The 24,527-nt window shown below is 37.4% G+C and overlaps 1 protein-coding gene across 1 annotated transcript; it reads right to left on the reverse strand.

Annotated features, from left to right (window-relative positions):
- Positions 1 to 20,209: 20,209 nt before the first annotated feature.
- LOC149233397 (uncharacterized protein At3g49140-like) lies at positions 20,210 to 23,711 on the reverse strand. Its single transcript, XM_089382184.1, has 4 exons — positions 23,626 to 23,711; positions 21,522 to 21,784; positions 21,322 to 21,388; positions 20,210 to 21,248 (listed from the first exon to the last, which is right to left on the reverse strand). Exons 1-4 carry the CDS (start codon positions 23,709 to 23,711, stop codon positions 20,210 to 20,212), a joined length of 1,455 nt encoding a protein of 484 aa, XP_089238310.1.
- Positions 23,712 to 24,527: the final 816 nt, after the last annotated feature.

Below are 24,527 nucleotides of genomic sequence, written 5' to 3' on the forward strand. Positions count from 1 at the left end.
ACATGGAATGAGATATCACACTCAGGTTGTATTATAGACAAGTTAGCGACAACTTCTTTGTTTTACGACGCCAGAACACATCTCTAGCCTAGAACCACTAAATTTTTGCGTTAATGACAATGCTCCATTAGGTAAATTGATGTTTATTTTAAGTTGATCTTGATTAGGAATTTTCCTTTCAAGTTCACCATGAGATGTATTCTAAAATTCCTAGGAATGAAGCTATCATGATAAGCATTCTTTCCATTCAATTTAATGACGAAAATCCTAGCTACTTAGGGATAGAGCAATTAGATTTCTTTTTGATCAAAGAGCAAAGAGGAAAATGTAAATGCAAATTCCCTAAACAATTCCTTATCAACACACACAAACTTTTCAATGCAACATGAATGTATTTCTTTTGAATTTCCCTTAATGTGAATGAACAAAAAGGAAATATGCACAATCGATCAAAAATCTCTTTTCATAAAAAGGACGATTTTGTGACAATTTCTTTTCAAGGAAAGGAAGATTTTATGACACTTCCATTTTCAAAGAAATGAGGAATTATGACACTTTCAATGAAAAGACTAATCATTTGCACACATCAATCAATCAATCTTTCATGAATGAATATTTGACAACAATTCAATTTTCGAAGGAAAAGACGATGTTACAACACTTTCTTTTGCTAAAGATCAATCAATCAAAAAACTAACTTTCGACGATAGATTGAAAATGATAAAGTGAATACATAAGAAACATTTATCAATCCTAGTCTATGTAGGGCCAGGTAAGGAGATGAAACACTATCTTCAGAAACAAAACATCATTGACATTTAGAAATCATTCAAATAGGAGAAAATTGGCTCAAAAACTTCGGCTCCTAGATGGGAAACTGACCCTCAAGGGATCAACGCATGCAGCAATGAGAGATAGTGCACTGAAGCACAATGGGTCTATGCAGGAAGTACATTGCAGCGCACGGTGTCCTCCATTGGACTGCGCTGGTGACAGTGAAAAAATTTGAGGACAATTTGGCACAGCTTCAACTCATATTTCAATGATAGAAGATTGAAATTCAACGAACGACCACAAGTACAGTATGTAGAAATGTCTTAAGAGGATAATAAGCTACTAGGATGGATGATCACTCCCCAGCAGAGTCACCAATTTATTTTGGGAATTTTTAGTGTCTACGGATAAACGCTTAAACCCCTAAACTAGTACCTAAGTCTAGAACAACAGTTTAAAGAGTTCTCTACTTTTCCTATGATCAATAGATTAAATAAGAGGAAAAGAAGCCTACCTGTAGCCTTTTTTTTCTCCTTATCTCCCTTGACCAATTATGTCACTCCTCTCCATACTTAATTCGCTTAAAGAGTACATGGACACAAATAGAAGACAACAACGAATCAAAGCATATGATAATGATCTATGGATTAATCATAGCATGGAATCAAGTACATGATATACATATGAACGCATAAATGAATAACACAAGCATATGGAAAAAGTTTTGAACACTTTATTAGTAAAAGGAAGAGTTATAACCCATTTCTCGATTCAGCATCACTCCTCCAGTTCAATCCCATCCTCTACTCATAACAAGAAAGACATTTTGACATCATTATAATACTTGAAATCAACCCAAGTCTCATACTAACAGCATCTCCCTATAATTCAATAATTTCCAGGCCCTGATCACTTAGATGAGTGGTCTTTTTATAGGTAAATGAAGGAAGTTATGCCATAAATGGTGATAATGAATGCCCTTCCAAACATAGAATTTAGTTCCATGGAGGAAAGGATAAGGGATTGATGCTCCTTAACTCCCTTCCTCATCCAAATATGAACCCAAAGGAGTGGATAGCCTTTAGAAACTTCTAGAGGTACCCAATGGATAAGGAATATTTCAAACACTCATGGAAATTCACTCAAATTCACCCACCATAGGCCAAATAGGGACCAAGTGCACTGCATAGCACCCTATCAGTGTATGGTTTGCATTACAGTGCACCCTAATGAAGGCCTACCTGTGTTGATCTTCTTAGAGGTAGTTTCTGGATGATTTTGGTCATGAAAATTCTTAGGAAGCTAGGCATTCTGATGGTTGACTTCTTTAGGGCATGTAACAACTGAATTAGGGTTTGATGGGCCCTAATAGTACTGATTTGTAGTTTAGGGTTGATGTGCCCATATGGATTTGTAACAACTGTCCTTTCCATTTGACTAGATATTGAAAACAAACCTATCCCCTCGTTCTTTTGGATACACTTTTCTCCAAAACAACTTCCACTTCTTTCTTAATGGTCTTTGGCATTTGTTCTTCCCAGTTCAAAGTTTGAACTTCATCTCCTATAGTTTCCTCCTGTAGCTCTGTCTCTGTCCCTTTGCATGGATACAAATCTGCAACATTGAAGATAGGTGATATTCCAATCCCTTCTCGAAATTCAATTTCATAAGCATTAGCTGAAAACTTTCTTACAATTATACATGGTCATATATTTTTCATTTTTAGTTTATTGTAAGTCTTAGTAGGAAATATTTATTTTCTCAAATACACCATCACTGAATCTCCCACTTGGAATTCTTTCTCTCTTCTTTTCATATCTACTCTTTGTTCTTATTTGACAATGCTTTCCTGCAATCTGCCTTTGACATCTTCTTGTAGTCTCTGCATCTGCTCTGCAAACTCTTCAGCTTTTGCACTTCTTTTCTCTTGTTTACCCAAATTTCTGAGCTCGTACACACCTCTTGGATTCATTCCAAAAACAATCTGAAATGGACTCATTCCAATACTTCGGTTTGGAGTGTTATTATAAGCAAACTTAGCCTGAGCTAGTGCTAAATCCCACTTCTTAGGATTTTGATACACTAAACTTCTCAATATGTTCCCCAAGCTTCTATTTACTACTTTGGTCTGTCCATCTATTTGAGGATGATATGCTGAATTGAAACTGAGGTTAGCATCTAGTTTCTTCCAAAGAGTTCTCCAGAAATGCCCTACAAACTTTGTGTTCCTATCAGACGCAATACTTGTAGGAAATCCATGTAATCTTACAATTTCTATAAAAGATAGATTAGCTATATGTGTTGCATCACTAGTCTTCTTACAAGCAGTGAAATGTGCCGTCTTGGAAAATATATTTACCACAACATAAATGGAATCATTCCCTCTTTGAGTTTTAGGTAATCCAGAAACAAAATCCATGCTAACTGCATCCCATGGTCAGTTTGGTATTGGCAATGGCTTGTACAATCCTATATTTTGGCTTCTCCCTTTAGCATGTTGACATATCTTGAGCTTCTCAACAAATCTCTTAACATCAGTTTGCATTTTTGGCCAATAATAAAAATAATTCACCAGAGCAAAGGTTTTTTCTTATCCAAAGTGACCAGATAATTGTCCACTATGTTTCTCCTTTATTATGTTTTCCCTCATAGAACATTTCGGAATACACAACTTGTTGCCTTTAAACAATAAACCTCCTTGGATAAGATAATCTAACTACTGACTTCTATTATGGACTATTGGATTCTGTACTGTTGTATATATATCTTTGAAATCTGCATCATCTTTGTACATTTCAACCATTTCTTCAAGTCCTACAACACCAACTGATCAAGAGCTCAGGACCAAGTGTCGTAAAATGGTCAAAAATGAGAGTGCTAAGAACTGGTTCGAACTTGAACGACCGGATAGAGCTCGTCCTCTTGATTCCGGCGCCACAAATGGTTCGAAAAATGGTCTCCGTATGCAAAAGTTATGCCAAAAACAAAATCGCTCAATGACTCTTAAATTTTGAATTTTTTCAAAAAAAAATTTAAAAAAATATTCCACAGAATATTCCTTGGAATATTCTAGGGAATATTCCTTTTTGGCAGTGAATCAAAAACTTCCACGTGGGATGCTCCGAGACCACCACATGGCTCATGGTGAGGTCGGCAGATGGGTGGATGTCATACGTTAAAATTTTGGTGGCAGTGAGGTTCGATCCCATGACCTCCCATTTAACACCCAAACACTTTACCGTTGAGCCACAACCACAGGTTCTATTATATGAGTGGTAAAATATTTATTTGAAGTTTACAATGCCTTTTGGCAGGACCCGAAGGGGGCCAGCCCCCATGTAATACGACCACCACTCGGATCCAAGGGCCTAACCCTTAACCGTCGACACAAAACCCGAGATAAACTGTTGTTCAATTAAATCCCGTTCACATGCACAGTTATGAAAAATCAATAACCGGCGGTCAGTTAGTGGGGGAATTGGCGGAGCGCCAAAATTGGTGGGCCCGCCATATTTGGCGGGCCTATCTGGACTCTAACTAAAGTTAGCTGGAGTCTTTTTAGGACCAGCTGGCAGTTGGGAGTAAATGGCCATAACTTTGGCTAGGAAAGGCGGTTTTGGACGAATTTTTTATTTATTTTGGGTATCTTCGACCTTCTGAAGCCATTGGCATAGGTTTCACATCCATATGAGGTCGTTTGTAGGTGTTTTAGCTTCGTGGAAGTTCCAGGAGCCACTAGGGCCAAATCCGTTTGGGAGCTACATTGGGAATTGTGCAGCCAGTGAATGTGGAACGAAGGTCATTCCTGAAGGTTTTCAGCATTCTGAATCCATTTCTATAGCTCGTTTTTCCTCTTGAGGCATTCTTCTTACTTTTTAGCTTCAGGGAAGCTTTCAGGCCACGAGGGCCATTTCAGTGCTTGAGCTATTTGGGGGCTATGTTGATCCATTTTTGGTGATTCAAAAGCCTATGTCTGCTATTTTCGACCTTTTGAGTCTACTGGCAGAGGTTTCAGAACCAATTTAGGTCATATTCACCTCGAAATTCTCCATGCAAGTTTAAAGGGCCACCAGGGCCAATTAGGGAAAATACTGTAGAAGGTACAATTTCACTGTTTAGTGTTTGGGAAAAAGCATGTTTAGCTAATTCCTATCTTCTGATTCTATATTTACAGTCAGATCTATCTTTCGAGACACTCCTATTCTTGTATTATCCTTTGTAGCATTTTTAATACAAGAGGACAAGCCTAGTTTGAGAGGTTTGGTCCAGCAGATGTAGCCCAGAGGTGGTGAACTGCTTTATCATTTTGATGCCTTTATTTGCTGAAGATGATATGCTAAACAAAACTGATATAAAGTGTTAAACAACAAATATACATAACTTGCATACACACATAATCACCTATTTAGTTGCAAAATTTATTTGTCTTATTCCGCAAGACATCAAACTTCAAGTATGTGTATGTCAAAGACTTCTAAGTGTCTACTTCGTTATTTCTTTAGGCAGAGCCTGTAGAGGGCCAGATAGCCTTTGGAACTCATCCTCTCTTTAGAGGTGACATGTCCGGTGAATGCCCCTACAGTCTATCCTTGTATAAAAAATAATAAGTTTTCACATTTTTAGAGGTCACTTGGAGTGTATAGCTCACATTTGCAATTATGGGAAATGGATACCTTGCACCCTTAAACAAGTACATTCCATTTTCAGATCAGATGGTATCAGAGCACTAGGTTTGCTTGACTGACATCACTAGCTTGATTGTATAGCTTGAAAGGTGTCTTAAGTAGTGTTGAAGTTTGACTGCTTTATTATTCTGCAAACTAATTGTTGTTTGAGTTTGTTGAAGCTCTTTTGTTCATTTTTATAATGACAACTTCCATAAGTGAGTTCTCAAAATCGTCCTCCTTCACAAGATTCTTTGATGAAGGCTTGAAGCAAGAATTTTTCATCATGATGAATATGGTGAGAGAAATTTATGAGGATGAAAGAAAGAGCTCAAGACTTTAAGAGCAGGTGAATTCCATGAGGGAAGAGAAGCAGTTGCTTTCTAACCAATTGGAGGAAATGGAAGGCCAACTTCATATTGCAAACATGAAGCTGGAAAGGATGCATGAGTTGGAGACACAACTCCTTGTTTCCAAAGAAGCCTTAGCCAAGTATCAGCTTGAAGAAGAGGTAAACAATTCTAGTTTGTCTTCAAATTCTTTTAAGAATGTTTATGTTGGTTCTTTTGAGAAACATACCAAAGGCATAGGGTCCAAGTTGATGTCCAAAATGGGATATGAAGGAAAAGGATTGGGAAAACATGCACAGGGTATAGTTGAGCCAATAATGGTTGAGGTAAGGCCTAAGAATTTGGGTCTTGGCTATGGACAATCTTATGAAGAAAGTTCCAAAGCAGCCATAAATGAAGAAGGTGTGCATAAGCATGCACTTGAACAAGAGAATTGTGAAAGCTCTAAAACCATTGAAGGGATTGATGGTGTTCCAAAAGGAGCTTCTTCTTCATTTGATTCACCTCCTCATGAAGGTAATGAAGGTGAAAGATAAAGGTATAAATCTGATTTCAATCATATTTCCTTTGATCATGTAAAGCACGGTAAATTTACACATAAGCATTGGAAACAAATTGCAGGTTATTTTTGTGGTTTGGTTAACCATAGTGTTTCTAGATGTTGGAAAAGAATGGCAACATACAGGAAACTTTTGAAGGAAAGGAGGCAAGAAGCCAAAGTTCCATTGAACAATGCAAATCATGTTGTCAAGAAGATGAACATGTGTTGCACTTATTGCCATAAGCATGGACATACTACTGAAAGGTGTTGGACTCTGAATCCAACAATGCTTCCACGAAAGTTGAAGAAATGGGAGAAAGAGTATGGCAAGAATGGGAAGGAAGTTTCCATCATTGATATGTGTCAGGATGATACACATGTTGATATCGATGTGCAGTTAAAGGAAGCGCCTTTGAAATGGATTGGTAAGAAATGGTTAGAATTCTTATCTAATTAAAGTTACATGTCTTGTGATTGAATGCATTTCTTTGTTAAGGGAATGCAATTTGCAGTACATTCGGCATGCTACAGCTGGTAAAAGCCTTCTCATTTGGGAGGCAGCTCTTCTTCTGGAGCGGAGGTGCCATGGATGGGCATCGTGACAGTTGGCAAGCCCACATGTTCAGAGGAAGATTTCAACTCATATATCAGCAAGTTTCATTGCTGGTTTTTGCAAATTTTCAGTTTGTCTGGTGAACAAGCTTGGTTAGGATTCGACAAGTACTTGGCTTATGCAACAAAAAGTCGCCATGATGACAGTTAGCAAGGCAGGACATTTTGGGCATCAGTATGCTCTTTTGGCTGAATGGAAGAGGCTGTACAATTCAGTTCAGAGATTCAGTAAGCTTTTGGGGACCAAAAGCCTTCTCATTTGGGAGGTGTGATCAGGAGCTCAGGACAGAGCTTGTACTCCTAATTTCGGTGCCATAAATGGTTTGAAAAACAGTCTCCGTATGCAGAAGTTATGCCAAAAACAAAATCACCCAATGACTCTTAAATTTTGAATTTTTTCAAAAAAAAAAATATATTCCACAAAATATTCCTTGGAATATTCTAGGGAATATTCCTTTTTGGCAGCGAATCAAGAAAATGCCACGTGTCATGCTCCGATACCACCATGTGGCTCATGGTGACGCCAGTAGAATGGTGGATGTCATACGTTAAAATTTTGGTGGCAGTGAGGTTCAATCCCATGACCTCCCGTTTAACACCCAAACGCTTTACCGTTGAGCCACAACCACAGGTTTTATTATGTGAGTGAAAAATATTTATTTGAAGTTTACAATGCTTTTTGGCAGGACCCGAAGGGGGCCAGCCCCCATGTAATATGACCACCACCGGGATCCAAGGGCCTAACCCTTAACCGTCGGCACAAAATCTGAGATAAATTGTTGTTCAATTAAATCTCGTTCACATGCACAGTTATGAAAAACGGATAATCAGCGGCCAGTTAGCGGCGGAATTGGCGGAGCGCCAAAATTGGCGGGCCCGCCATATTTGCCGGGCCTATCTGGACTCGAACTAAAATTAGCTGGAGTCTTTGTAGGACTAGCTGGCAATTAGGAGTAAATGGCCATAACTTTGGCTAGGAAAGGCGGTTTTGGACAAATGTTTTTTTCATTTTGGGTATCTTCGACCTTCTGAAGCCATTGGCATAGGTTTCATAGGCATATGAGGTCTTTTGCATTTGTTTTAGCTTTGTGGAAGTTCCAGGAGCCACCAGGGCCAAATCAGTTTGGGAGCTGCATTGGGAATTGTGCAGCCAGTGAATGTGGAACGAAGGTCATTCCTGAAGGTTTTCAACATTCTAAATCCATTTCTACAGCTCTTTTTTCATTTTGAGGTATTCTTCTCACTGTTTAGCTTCATGGAAGCTTTCACGGCCACCACGGCCATTTCAGTGCTTGAGGTGTTTGGGGGCTATGTTCATCCATTTTTGGTGATTCAAAAGCCTATGTCTGCTATTTTCGACCTTCTAAGTCTAATGGAAGAGGTTTCAAAACGAATTGAGGTCATCTTCACCTCTAAATTCTCCATGAAAGTTTAAAGGGCCACCAGGGCCAATTGGGGAAAACACTGTAGAAGGTACAATTTCACTGTTTAGTGTTTGGGAAAAAGCATGTTTAGCTAATTCCTATCTTTTGATTCTGTATTTACAGTCAGATCTATCTTTCAAGACACTCCTATTCTTGTATTAGCCTTTGTATCATTTTTAATACAAGAGGACAAGCCTAGTTTGAGAGGTTTGGTCCAGTAGATGTAGCCCAGAGGTGGTGAACTGCTTTATCATTTTGATGACTTTATTTGCTAAAGATGATATGCTAAACAAAATTGATATAAAGTGTTAAACAACAAATATACATAACTTGCATACACACATAATCACCTATTCAGCTGCAGAAAGTTATTTGTCTTATTCCGCAAGACATCAAACTTCAAGTATGTGTATGTCAAAGACTTCTAAGTGTTTACTTCGTTATTTCTTTAGGCAGAGCCTGTAGAGGGCCAGGTAGCCTCTGGAACTCATCCTCTCTTTAGAGATGACATGTCTAGTGAATGCCCCTACAGTCTATCTCTGAATAAGAAATAATAAGTTTTCACATTTTTAGAGGTCACTTGGAGTGTATAGCTCACATTTGCAATTATGGGAAATGGATACCTTGCACCCTTAAACAACTACATTCCATTTTCGGATCACCAAATTTTAATTCTTGCACAATGAAATTTACCCTACTTAAAGCATCAACGACTTTGTTCAACTTACCACTTGTGTGCTTTATCACAAAAGTAAATCTCTGCAAAAACTCTACCCACTTGGCATGTTTCTGGTTCAATTTTGGCTGGTTGTTTATGAATTGCAATGCATGATTGTTAGAATACAATATAAACTCTTTTGGCAGCAAATAGTGTCTCCACTTTTAAGGCTTGTACAATAGCATAAAATTCTTTATTGTAAGAAGAATAATTCTTCTTCGCTTCATTTAATTTCTCACTAAGGTACACTATTGGTCTCTATTCCTGACTCAAAACTGCTCCAATTGCAACTCCACTAGCATTTGTTTCAATTTGAAATACTTTTGCAAAATCAGGTAAAACTAAAATCTATTTCTCTGTGATTTTCCTCTTCAACAACTTAAAATTCATGCTTCCTGCTTCTGTCCACTTAAATGGCTTATTAGTCTCCTTGATTGTTTCAATAATTTGTGCACAAATCTTACTAAAACCTCTGATAAGTTTCGTATAAAAACTTGCAAGACCATGAAAACTTCTTACCTCAAATATATTCCTCGGAATAGGCCAATTCCAAATTGCTTGGACTTTCTTTGGATCAATTTTCAACCCTTCTTTAGAAAGTACAAATCCCAAGTAAATTAATTCTTCTTTTCATGAAACTACATTTCTTCAGATCTATCAGTAGCTTCTCTTTCTCCAGAGTTCTTAAAACCAATTTAAGATGCTCTAGATGTTCTTCTTTACTTTTGCTAAAAACTAGAATGTCATCAAGATAAATAATAACAAACTTGCCTTCACATTCCTTCAAGAATTCATTCATCAATCTCATGAATCTGCTAGGTGAATTAGTGAGTCCAAAAGGCATCACTAACCACTCATACAACCCACTGTTTGTTTTAAATTCAGTCTTCCATTCATCTCCTTCTCTGATTCTTATTTGATGATATCCACTCTTCAGATCTATTTTAGTAAAATACTTTGACCCACTCAGACAATCCATCAAATCATCCATGCGTGGCAAAGGAAATATATATCTAATAGTGATCTTGTTTATGGATCTAGAATCTATACACATATGCCATTCACCTCCTTTCCTTGGACTGAGTACTGTTGGTACAACACATGGACTAAGACTCTCTCTGATTAGTCCCTTATCCATAAGTTCTTTCACTTGTCTTCCAACTTCTGCATTCTCTTGAGCAGTTAATCTGTATGCTGCTTTATTTGGAAAACTTTCTCCTGGTATTAGATCAATATGGTGACTAATACTAATACTCTTGACTGGTTGCAATGCATTTGGCAACTCATCCACAATAATATCAACAAAATCATTTAACAGAGTTTTGATTTCTTCAGGTAAATCATCTAAGTTTGTGGAAGGGAAAATTTCCTTAGGTCTCCCTATGATAGAAAAATGCCTTCCTTCACCTTTTCCAACCTCTTGCAACAACTCCTTTCCACTCATCAGCATAACGCTATTTCTAGGCACTCCTTTGTCAACTTCATCCTTCAATGGCAGCAGTGTATGCTTATTTCCATCCTTCTCCAGAGTATAATTATTTTTCCTCCCATCATGAACAGCTTTCCGATCAAACTACCATAGTCTTCCCAACAATACATGGCATACATCCATTAGCATTACATCACATAATATTACATCCTTATATGTATCAATCTGTATCTCTACCTTGCATTGTTCTGTCACAATAATCTGATGTCCTTTTTGCAACCATGACACTTTGTACGGAATAGGGTGTACTATCTTCACTAATTCGAGCTTGTCCACCATCTCTGTAGAAACAAGGTTATCAGTGCTTCCACTATCAATTATCACTTTACAACATTTACCTTTGGATTTACATGTAGTTTTGAATAAACTCTTCCTCTGTGCTGGTTCTTCAGTCTCTTTCTCTCCCTTAAGCAATGCCCTTTTCAACAACAGGGATTCTCCTACTTCAGAGGATTCTTCCTTTTCCATAATTCGAGGTGTTTCTAGCTTTGCCTTAGCTACATTTTCATTCCTCTGACTTATTGGTTTATTATGAGGATAGTCCCATGACACATGTCTCCATTCTCCACACGTGTAACACCGAATATCTCTTCCTCGACCTCTTCCTCTATGTTCAAATATTCCTTTATTAAAATCTCCCCTCTATGGTGGTCTACTACTTGAACTGCTTGCTTCAAGCTAATGTTACTGTCCCCTTGGTTTGGTAGTTCCTCTACCTCTTACTAAGCTTCTTCCTCTACTCCTCTGATTTTGTTTTCTCAACATCTTCTCTTCTGCCTTCAAAACTGCTTGATAGGCATCCTCAATAGTCTTCAGACTCAGCAAGTTGATCTCGTCCTATATGTCGTATCTTAAGCCATTGATATATCTGGATACCTTCTCCATGTCATCCTCTACATATCCTACTCTAATAATCAATCTATAAACCTCTTCTGTGTATTCTTTAACAGACATTCCTTTTTGCCTTAAATTTTGTAACTGTTTGAAAAGATTTAACTCATAATATTTTGGCATAAATTTAGCTTTCATTTTAATCACCATTTTGTCCCATTGCTTGATCTTATACTTTCCTTTCCTCGTTCTGGATGTTTGTAGTTCATCCCACCAAATAGTTGCATGACCCTTCAATTTGGTAACTACGAATTTCACCTTCTTTTTTTCTTCAGCTTCCTCTTCATAGTCAAAATACTTGTCTAATGAATTGATCCAATCCATTAGCTCTTCTACATTGAGACTCCCCTCATACGTAGGAATTTACACCTTTGGCTTTCCTCCTACTTTCGCCAACATGTTAATAACTCTGGTAGTCTCACTTTCCTCCTCTTCTTCTTCCTCAGAAGATTCTTCTTTAGCATTGTCAACTCCTTCATCAGGTGTTCTTCTCTGAGTAGTCTCAATTGTTTCCATCCTTGTACACAAATTCCGGATCTCCTCTAGCAAAACTGCATTTGCTTCAGGTCTTCCTTGACCTATGCCAACTCCTCTCCTTGATGGCATGTTTACTGCAGTCAAACTGTGCTCTGATACCATAAATGACACAGGAACCAACAATCGATCCCAAGTTTAACTTTTCCCTTTATGTTTAGGCCTTTCGCTACGCTGCTCTGATCTCCTTTATATAAGCCCAACAACTGATATTTCACTTTTTAATAGAACTACTTGGTGGCACACCGTAGATCATAACACAATTGATCTGACGGTCCACAACATATCGCAATGGAAAATCAAAAGGGAAAGTGATTAGGACCCGGTGCATCCACATGAAACGTTGTGATGTGATTTAATCAACGATCACATCGCATATCGCATTTTCCCAATGCTGGAGGCTCGTTCACCTATAATTGAAATATTTTCGATGCGATTTATTGAAGATCACATATCGCATTTTGTTGAGGCCTAAGGTCCATCCCCTTACAAACAAATATTGCGATGTGATGTGACACAAGATAATCCAAGAGTTGGCATGATATCGCACCATTGTTTGGAACTTGGATCGACGTTTACCCACCTCACGGAGTTGATATGATTTATAAGCCTTGGTCTATAAAAGTTCGGGTCTGCGTTTAGACTTAAACTTCGATCTCTTTTAAAACCTGATATCCCTTGGATAACAAAATCAATTAATCCTACGGCTTGCGGGATTTCAACTAACACACAGGTTAAACATAGGCTTAACCCCGCTGCTGATGGTGATGTCACTTGTTGACTTTGCGATCGACGGACACAATTGCGTGCAGGACTTCAACCCGATCAAGTCTCTTTATGGTCTTCTACCCCCACTATTTATACTAATAACTATGATTAGTGCTAAAACATCCAATTAGCAAATAAACACTTGATTAACAATTTAAAGTGTGGAACAGGGAAAATACTTGATTTTGTTTAGAATGCGAATACACAGAGTTAAACAAGAATTTCACTAGGATTACACACAGGTACACAACACATCAAATTCCTTCAATATATTAATGGTTACAGAGTCTTGGCCCTCTTGGCTCAATCACAGCGAATTAACAGACCTTTGTTTCAAACTGAAAACTCTCTCTATCACTCAACTCTCACCTCTCGCTCAATCCTCAATCATCTCAGCTAATCTCTCTACATTACATTTTCTACTTTTTATGAGTTGAATCCTACTCTAACTGTACGAACAAATCGATCTCTATTTTAAACAATCTAACAATCAAATCTCTATTTTCCAGCTCCACTACACACCTATGCTAACAACTTATCCTTCAATCTAAAATACGGAAATTTCCTAACTACTACAATAATGTATTACAAATAATTTTCGAGAGATCCAACCCTCTCGGTTAAAACAGACTTCTGACCACTCAGGTCAGTGAAATTGAACCCATTTAGCCACAACATGTGAACAAACCTTCACATTGTTGGCTAAGTCTAGATGCTCCTGCATCAATAGACCAGTTGGTGGACATTGGAGGAGATACTACTGCACAAAAAATCTTGTATGTTGGGTACTATTGGCCAACCTTTTTCAAAGATACCCACGAATATGTAATGAAATACAAAATATATCAAAGTGTTTTTGGAAGACAATGGAAACAGCCTTACCTCTACAACCAGTCAACATTGATCATCCTTTTGAAAAATGGGGATTGGATACCATACGTGAGATTGGTCCTCATTCTTCAAAGCAACATAAGTATATCCTTACAGCTACAGACTATTTTACTAAGTGGGTGGAGGAAATTCCACTAAAGGTAGACAATTCTGATGCTATCATTGAATTCATTGATCAATTCATTATTACTATATTTGGCTTACCAACTGCACTTATGTTTGATAATGCATCTTACTTTTCAGGAAATAATATGACTAAATTTTCTCTTAAGAGGGGATTTAAACTTAAATACTCTGCTAACTACTACCCTCAAGGAAATGGTTTAACAAAGTCAACCAACAAGAACCTCATAATAATTATAAAGAGAACTGTTGATCAGACGCAAAATATTTGGCATAAATCATTGACATTTTCTCTATGGGCAAATCGGATAACTTAGAATGCCTCAATAAGCACTTCTCCATTCAATATAGTATATGGGAAAGAAGTTATTATCCCTTCAAATCTAGTTATTCCCTCGTTAGCCATAGTCCAATTCATTGAAGAATCTCCTTCTTCTTCTTTACAACTAAGACAATCTCAAATTATTAAATTAGAAGAAGAAATGTAAAAAAGCCAAACTTACACATATTTTCAATCAACAGTTAGTCAAGTCTTCTTTTGATGCAAGTTCTGTTTCCACCAAATCCTTTCAAATTGATGATCTTGTCCTTAAATGGGACAAGTCACATGAGGAAAAATGAAATCATACCAAATCCCATAAAATGTGGCTTGGAGAATTCAAATTTATAATTCCCCGCTCTAGTTTACTGATAGTGATATTACATTAACATTTATTTAGCCCTAAGGCCCACACATTATTCTTTGATGACCTCAGGTTGAGGATCCATGCACATGACTTTATTATTAGTGGTTGAGATATTAATGGTTGTGATGTTTATGTATGTTCTCCATTGATATCATGATGAAGATAGCATTGATGGTTATGTATGTTAATTATTGGTATTACGATGATTGTAGCATTAATGGTTATGCATGTTCTCTATTGATATTATGATGATTGTAGCATAAATGGTTATGTTTGGTCTCTATTGAATTTATGATGGTGATGGAATTAAAGGATATGTATGCTCTCTATTGATATCATGATGATGATAGCTTTTATGGATATGTATGTTTCCATTGATGTTATGATGATGATAGCCATGATGGATGTGTCCCCTATGTTACCTGCTTACATTAGTTCTAGTTCACAATGAAAAATGATATGAATGACTAGGTGATGTTAATGATGCTATGATGACAACGACTAACAACGAGAAACCTTGTTACTAATGATTATTGAGTATGGCAGGAAACCACAAGACATACTCACATATGACGAGTTGACAACACCTGGTTTGATGAAAATTTATATTTTGTCTTTGAAATTCTAGGTCAATTTTGGAACTTGCTATATATGTTTATCTATATTCTAATAATATGTTAGTGGTTGTAGGCACAAAATAGTTTCTTTTTCAAATGACTCACATATGCGCTATGGGGTTGTACAATTGGATGGAAATGCATGAGAGGGGTGGGGCAGTCTCCCTAATATCACCCACTAGCTCTCCCGCAGTGACTTGGGATGAGAAAGTTGAAACACCTTCTCCTTGAAGATAATGATGTCATGAGGGCAGGTCCCAAAGATGGGTCGCTCATGAGGATTTTACTAGGGGGCACGCAGCAAGGCAGATTCCTTCATCCCCGACACCATTAGTCTCACTATAGCAGGAAACAGAAGAGATGATAGTCGTCTCTATCGTTGCACCTATAATTTCCCCTCGTAGCCACTGAATGCTTGAAGGGAAAGTGGTGTGGCACCCTTGGAACTTCAAGGGAATTTCTTCAAGGGAACGACCAACTTGGCACCCTTGGCAACACAAATAAATTGTTAGGTGTGCCACCCTTCGAACTTGAAGATAATTTCTTGAAGGGCATGAACAAAGTTGGCACCGTTGGAATCATTAAAAATAAATAAATTAATAAATATAATCAAGATATGAAAACCATGTAAATTCACATCAAGTGGTAAATGATGATTAGAACTGAGGTAATTAAATCAATAATAAAACTTGGGTTAAGGGGATCATAGCAAGAAGTAAAATATTTTACCTTAAAATATTTACCCTTCCCATGTTGGAAAATTTTAGGTAGATAATGTAATTTAATTAGGTAAAATGGGGAAATAGGGACATAAATGTAAGGATAAATATTAATCCTAAAATAGTTAAACCTAATTAAGCGAAGAGGATGGTGAATTAAAACAATATTAATAAACTAAATTTTAGAGAAATTTAGAGAACCTCCATGTGGCAACAACCAACATAAGAATATCCATCTAAGAGATAACTTGAGTTAAATTAGGGAGTAGATAGGGGATGAAATCTTGACTTATCAATGGGATATTGTAATGAACACAAATTAAGGAGTAAAAAGGGGGATCAAGAGACAACTAGGAGAAGATATAGGAATCTTGTTGAGGTGAGGAAAAATATTATTTTGAAATTAAAATTTAGGTAACTAATTTTGGAGATCCTTGATGAGAGAGTGACACATAGGTGGGTGAATAATCAAACAATTGGATTATCAAAAATAATTCAGTATGCATGAAATTACAAGTGTCACCTTTGAGGACTACTATAAGGGAAAAGGTAGGTCATGGGAGAAAGGACTTTTTCTTTACCCTATTGTTGGATGGACGGGACTATGTTAGAGTAGTGACTACGAGCTATAGTGAGTTTGGTGAAGTAGAGGACTTTAGAGAGGGGACTCTTGAGCCAAAGAGCTCTCTCCTCTACCAACTAATACATTCTATCCTTGTACAACCCCATTGTAGCTCGGGGATCCACGGGAAAGGAGAGTACCCAAGGAATAGGCTGGGAGGTCAACTGGTGGGTCATTGCATTCGGATTAAGCACGTTGACATTCGCACTTGGAGGCGACCGACAACAAAGGAGGGCAAATAGCGGCAAGTCAAGATTGAATCTCGTCTCCTAGTGAATGGTACCTAGTTGTTATAATATTATTTTGTATGACTTAATTATGGTTTTAGTTAATAACATGTAAATTAGATGATATGTTCAATGAAGTGAAATTCAGGAAAGATTCATATAATTCTTAATAATTTTTTAGTTCCCAATGCTATTTTCTTATGGTTGTATTTTTAGTTAAAAAAAATTATAGGGTTAGTCCCTACACTTGGTATCAAAGCTATGTTGAATGCTTCAGACCTATGGGCCCATGCATGCATGAATACTTTTGTTAGATATCTATTACATTCTGGTATCATAGAAATAGATATTCTATGGGACTGGTTTTGTGTGCATAATTTCTTATGAAAGTGTTATGCCCTGGAGCATCAAGAGTGTGGTTTAGGAGACAACAACAGTCTTTTTACGCCAGGTTCTTCTGTATTCGAAGGTGTTGTGCGGTGAATATCTTTGTATTTTGAGTTCTATGCATTTAGAGTTAAAGAAAGACATAATCTGTTCAGAATTATTCTCAAACAGGAATTCTTTTGAAATTTTATAGTTGATGCTACAAATATTGATTCGAAAATTCGCAAGGGATGTTAATAAGAGGACAAAGTAGCTTTAATCCACCCTACGTAAAACCAAATTGCCTGCATCGATTTTGCAAATGTGTTGTGCATATGAACCTGAGATCAATTCGAAAATGTATAAAATTTCTAGATTTCCTCTCCAGATCCATAAACAAAGTTGTCATAGCTCAACCATTCGTGTGAAGTATGGTAACAAGTAGTGACATTGGAACTCGATAGATAATTTTGTTATTTTTTTGAATATCGAGCCTGAGGAAGCCTCCAGTGTAGGAAATTAGCGTAAGCACCAACATGAGGAGCATTGGATTAAATAGTTGTTGTATTAAAAAGTTTCATTATAGGACCAACGTTGAGCCAGAGGAATGACCAAGGTTTGAAACGCATCCCAGGCACAAGAACCAGGGCATAGTGAAGCATAGTCGTAAGCATAAAATTTATAATTAAACCACCTCGTCAGACCAATTATGCCCTCATTGCAAATAAATGCCCTATATTCATGGACAATGGTTTCTTCGATTGCCGTGTTGTGTGGGAGGGGGAAGCGGAACAAATTTTTCTGTTTCGAAATATCCTTCAGAGGCCCCATCACAAAACCTCTGCTAAATACTTTCAGCGTATCTCATTTTCTTAATGGCTTACCTGGACATTAATGTCATGTGATATTTAACCTAGTATACTCCAAGCTCACAATATAATCAACTTATTCGATTGACTATTCAATTAGTGAAATGGATGATATATGAGCCTAGCATGATCTTCTGAAAACCACAATATTTAGGGTAATTGTATTTGAAAACGATTTGTACCTCCTTGAAGTGGGTACATTGTCCTCACTACTGTTTCAAAAGCCTCGTTGCAATTTTTCCCATAATTTCCTTTTTTGGTGCCAATGAGGCTGCGATATGTATTTCACCATTTTGAACATTTTTTTTTTCTTGTGAGCTGTGGAGGATAGGTTCCCTGGAAAGGCAAAAATGACGTAGTTGCAGAGATATTGGCAGAAGTTGATTAGAAACCCCTATTTCAAAAGAGGCATCCCAATAAAATGAATTTAATTTAATTTAAATATGAAGTCCACTGGTCATAAATGGCTAATGGGACTACCAAGAAGTACAAGGATGACTAAACACAGAGCATGAAAACTAGTAAAATAAACAAAACAGTACAAGAGGACTGCCAAAATAAATATTGTGGAACCATAGAGAGCCGAGAAGAATTAAATGGCCGAGGGTTAGAAGGGCATCGACAAAAAAACTGAATACCAACAAAGTTGTCAGCCATCAGTTGTTCTAACATCCAAAGCCAAGAAAAATTGTGCACCGAGATTCCTGTTTTCAATAGTTGTATGTCCCGAAGTCTATACTGCCGACTCACCTATTATTGGAGTTTTCCACATGATGCATCTTGTATTTGGAACTCTTAGAGGCTGGACATAAGTTGATGAGCTTGGAGGTGCATTTAAGAGCTGCAAGAATACTCTTGATTGTGATATGTTTCCTTTCATTTTACAACACTATTTTTTTCTGCTTGGTTTTACTCAAAAAAGTAATTTTAGTAGTTACATTGCATTGGAGCAGGTGAGGTTGTAAATATTATTGGAGATTTTGATCTTGGATTGATGAAGTTCTTTGATTTTACATGCTCAACGCTACGATCATCTTTTGATAGCAATGTTGTGTATCAGTTTGAGACAATGGAATATGATTCATTGGTGAACCATGGTTAGAAGAGGTACAAGAAGAAGTGGGGTAGAAATTAAAGAGATAGAGGTGGTAGCAAGGGGAAGCAATTAAAGAGATAGAGGTGGTATCAAGGGATATTTTTGTTCTTTTATATTTATTAAAACAATTATTTTTTCTAGTCAAATATTTTTGGTTTTTATATTTATTAAAACAAAAAGAAGGAATGTCCAAGCTTCTTGTGATAAAAACGATATTTCTTCTGCCCATTGCTAGAAGTGGAATGGGCCAGCCCTTAATTTGGCCACTATTGTTGTGTGCATTCTTTGTGAAGAGGTAGAAGAGGGTGAAGAGAAGAAACGTATTCACATAGGGATCTTTTTGTGATGGTTGATGACTAGTGAATAGACTTGGGAGATCCCTTATACATAATTTCTTAGAATTTAAATCAATTTGAAGGCATGCTCCAGCAAAGTGACCTCAAATATCTCTAATTTTCTTTTGAAATGAGGAAATAAGCCAGAAATTAATTTTATAGAGAGTCTCTTCTGGGCCTTGTACCCTTAGTTTGATGGATAGTTGGTTCAATGAGTCAATGTATTGTTGCACAGATTGACTTGCTAGTTGTCAAAACTGCAACCATTGTGCTAACATGGAGTCCTTGTAACCAAGGGCATATAATTGCTTCAAAAAAACTACTTTGAAGTCGTTCCATTGCTAGATAGTTTGTTGACTTGTGGTAGCCAACAACTGAAAATGGGATGCCCAACATGTGAGTGCTTGGTTGTCCAAGTGAACATCAACAATCATGATCTTTTGCAGATCTTGTTGGGTCCTGAAATATACTTCATTCTCCTGATCCATGTGTCCTATTTGCTGCCATTGAATCATTTGTCAAAATGAGGTAAGATGATTTTTGTGTTCAACATGAAAGTGGATTGTTAGACTGGAATGGTTGTAAGTATATGCTAGAACATTGAAATCATGATTCATATCCTACATCAATTTTTCTTGGGATTTCTTTCATTTGTTGATCTCAAAACTCTACAACCAGGAGTTACACTAGGTCTTAGTATAAAGTGAATAGCTAGACTAGTAACCATCACTCGAATTATCTGTGAACACTAATAATTTTTCTTAGAGCAATTATTCTATAAATAAGAGAAGTCCATGTTTTCTTTCAACCAAATCATAGGAATCAAGATTTCTTGTGTATATTGAATCCTATTTACTATAGAGGCTCTTATTCATTGACAAAAATACAGTACTTCATACCCGACAGTCAAATGCAATTCGTACTGTGTGGACTTCAACTCCACAGTGAACTCTTATGTCCACTCCAAGACTATCCACTCCAATGAGAAATGCCTCCTCAACATGAAGGCCTTTCCTCTTCCACAAAAGAGATCTAAGAGCACGTTTTGTTTCCCGCCCACCATTATCTACACGATCTATAATTTCTGTAGCATAATATACAAGAATATTTGGCTCTACGTGTTGAAAATCTTCCAAGCTGACACTTGATTGATTACCATAAACAGAAACTAGTTGAATGCTAAGAATATCAAGCTTGTATATTGACGATTTCATATCAGATTCTTCTGATCCAAGTTCCCAAGGAATACCATCCTCAGGTAACATCATGGACACTAAGTTGAGATCATTTTCCTGTGGAATAGAGGACTTTGTGAACAATTCATCACTCAAACTAGAATCTGTCACATCCAAATCTCTTGAATCAGACATATTCTCCAATTCAACAATACTTGCAATTTCTGCTAGTCTTGAGTCTCTCACAGCATCATACGGTGAACTTGTTTCACCAGATCCATTACTAACCTCATCTTCTTCTATATAATTGTCATCTCCACTTGAGTAGGATGGGCTATATAAAAACTTCCGTAAATAAGACTCTTCCTCCACATAAGCAGGTCTTAGAAGTCCAATAATGGGAATGCCATTTGATGGCCTATCCATCTTTACGAAGTAGTCTGTAGACACCACCTTGGCTATCTTTTCTGCAAAGTTAATTGGATGAACTATGTTTGCAGTATCTAGTTTTTCCCAATCCCTTGAGGACTCAGAAATACTTGAGTCATCTCCACTACTAATAAAATTCCTTTCCTCTTCGTCATCCTTATTGTCAATGCCACCAATGTCTTCATTGTTAATCTTATTGTGATCTTCAGCTGCAACAATATCTTGTTCTCCATATCTATGAATATCATCCACATCTAGTCCTATGAAAACATTCTGGCCACATTGCAAACCAAGTTTGACAACATTGTCCATGGAACTTTGCAGACAAAAAGATCAAAGCCTTTGAAGAACACAAGCAGCCAATATAGAGGGAACTTGGAAAGAATTGCACAAGTTCTTACACCACAGGATTGCTCACCCTGGGGCTTCGCAGGATATTCTCATTATTATCAAGCTCAATATAGATGTCTGTAACACTTTACGTCAGAAGAGTAAGTTCATTTGAACGTTAGAAAACACAAATGCCAGAAAACATTGTAAAGTAGGTATAAATGTTGCAACAAAAATACGCAAAGCATTTGTAATAAAACATATTAGAGACCTCCATAATCATCAACAATATACTGCAACTCAATCTTGGAAATGTCCTTATGTGGTTCACTATGTACCATGCCAAAAATGTGAATAATTTCTATATGAATTGTCTCGACAATTGTTCTAGCAATTTCAGCATCTATCAATCTCAAGTCTCCACTACTAGGTTTTTCACACTCATTTACTTCTTCGAGAGGATGGTAACCTAATTCACCTTGGTACTCAAAAGCACCAAATGTTGAATCCGAGTAATATGAAACTGTTATGCTCCTATACCAATAGGTGTCATATTTCATGATTGACTGGTTAAAATCCCTAATATGTTCATCCTTTCCCTCCTGCAAAGGTTCCATATTTTGAAAAAATAAAAATAAAATTTAAAAAATGTAAAGAGGGTATGCCCTAAAAGAAAGATCAAAGGGCAAAAAGAATGAAATGGTCAAAACAAAAAATGAAAGAAATGAACCCCAAAGAAAAAGACCATGAAAGTATGCTAGTCCAAGATGCCACTACTATTTTGATTTTTGCAATAATCTGATGGTGTGCAGTTTGTTAACTCTCGCCATAGTTGATGAATGGCCAAACAACTTATTCTTGGCTAGCTCATGGTCGAATTTCCTGTTTTAGAGATAGAGAATAAAATATGTTCAAGTTGTTCAAACTTGGCAGATAGATAGTTAGATAGAGAAGCAAAGGAGCTAAACTGTTAAACATGAGCCCTTGGATGTAATAAGGGCATATCTAGATAGGATTATAGCAAAAAGAAAAGAAGTGAATGAGGGTTTGCTAGTTTGAATGCACCCAAGGAAAAAGGAAGAAAAAATGTTATGTATAATAGGCTGGGTAGGTAGTTTTGGTGTTGCTGAAGCATGCTTATGATTAATTTTTGTTTCTCAAAGGTTCATCTTATTGTTATGATAAGAACCATGGCAATTGTTTGGCTACAAATCAAGTGAGGCATGACTAACTTCCCTTCACACTTCTCCCAAAAACACCCATCAACCTTCCCCCAAAGATATTAAGATCTGCTTAATATCACTAATTCACTCCATCTCATTTCATAAATTTCCTAAGTACAACTCTATTTTACCAAGGAAGAGAAGCCACATTTCTTGTGTAAAACCTCTATTTTCTCCTAAGCCTAAGTTTTTAAAATTTATAACTTGGTGCCTACCCTTCATAGATTCATTTCGACCGTTAACATTATTATATAAATCCCTATATTGCTCCCCCTGCCCGTATTATGTATATAAAAGAAAAACCTCGAAGTTTTATTATCCACACTACCGGCTAAATTATAGCCATATGTCAATGTTTACAGGGGATTCAAGGTTTATACGAAACCTTGTGAATAACCCTATCAGCGCGACCTCGAGATTAATTAACCACCCGTTTTAATTAATAACCTTCCTAAACCCTCTCCACGCACAAATATTCAAAGATTAATTAACATTTGGTTAAATAATTGTTTAAACATCCCGTAGCCAATCAAACTGCCCTTGATATATTTAAATCACCGTTTATTTTATTGGGCCCTGCGCCGTAACCCTGAGCCACCTCAGACCTCTGCCAACCGTTAGATCTGGGCCTGTGCATCGGACGGCTCACAATCATATCATGCTCCCCCTTCTGCCCGACCGTTAACTTCTGGGGAGCTGGTGGTATTGCCACCGTACCTGGGACACGTGGTGTCTTCCCGCCATGCTCACAGCCCTCACCACCAAAACCGCTTGAGCTATTAAGAGGTGTGGGCCAATACCGCTTACCACCCTCCTGTTGACCCCGCCCACTGATGTCATTGCCACGTCACTGCTGAGTCAGCATCCCGTACCCCCACATCATGACAAAACGTCACATCCGGGTGACATCATTTGACCGAAAAGCGCCAAAAAGCCCCGCAAAGCCAATTTTTGTTAAAAAAACTCGTAAAAGTGTCATTTTCACCCATTTTCATTTGTGCTCTTCATGAAACTGTTGCATGTAAACTATGTCCAAACAACTACAGAAGCGTCCAGTCCGCCACCCGACCAAGCAAAGACCAACATCCTGCTCTGCAACTCATCGCCCAACCTGCAAATTACACTGGTTCGCCTCCAAATATAGGTATTTACCCTGTCCCAACCTCCCGAACCTGTATTTTCGATTTTCCTCTGTAAATTATACCTATAAAAGCCAAATTCAAACTGAAGCAGTCCATAATTGCTATACCAAGACATCCAAAACTGCTCTTTTACCCTTTTTCCCACAGAAACTCAACCTCCAGTTTAAAAACACAGAGAACTGAACATGGAAGCCCCTGTGACCCTCAATGTAACGCCCCTCCATGCACCTCATATAGACTAGAATCATCTACCCTTGGTTGACAGAGATTTCCAAATAAACGACCCGTCTGGTTGCCAAAATCATCTTCATACTTTCTGCCTAATCAGAAATAGTCATCTCAACAACTCTGATATCTATGGAATATGGGAATCCAATCTCCCCAGGTATTACCTTCCCTCAGTCAATGTGTTCCCAGACATTATTCGCGACTGCTGTGCCAATTATGACCCTGTTAGTAAAGTAGTTATGACTCCATCACAAACTGTTCTCTTTTAAATAATTGCTGAATCTATGAATGAGATGCTACACTTCCACCCAGTACAACCTCTTGCTCCTCTTTCCATGGGATTTTTTCTTGAGCAAAGCTCTCAACTGTCCAGTGCAGAAATAACCCGGATTGCTAAGTTATTCATGAAACTATATTTCCAACCCCAAGGCCCACCTCCCTATTTATATGTCTGGTTCAATGAGACTGGAAGAATTATTCTTGACATGATATCAGTGATCTTGGGATTTAGGTCCAGTGAATATGTGGATGAGATTGTCCTGGTTTTGTTATCCACCTTTACCCCACGACAACCCCCTACTATTAAGTATGACTATGCCTCTTTCATTGCTGACAAAATCCATGCTCAATTTATGAATTTGGAAAGAGAAGGAGTGTTTTAATACACTACTTTCATATACCATC

This window comes from Pinus tabuliformis, chromosome J (assembly GCF_031772625.1).
Source record: "Pinus tabuliformis cultivar Carrire ecotype Pingquan chromosome J, CPIR1, whole genome shotgun sequence".
Classification (NCBI taxonomy): domain Eukaryota; kingdom Viridiplantae; phylum Streptophyta; class Pinopsida; order Pinales; family Pinaceae; genus Pinus; species Pinus tabuliformis.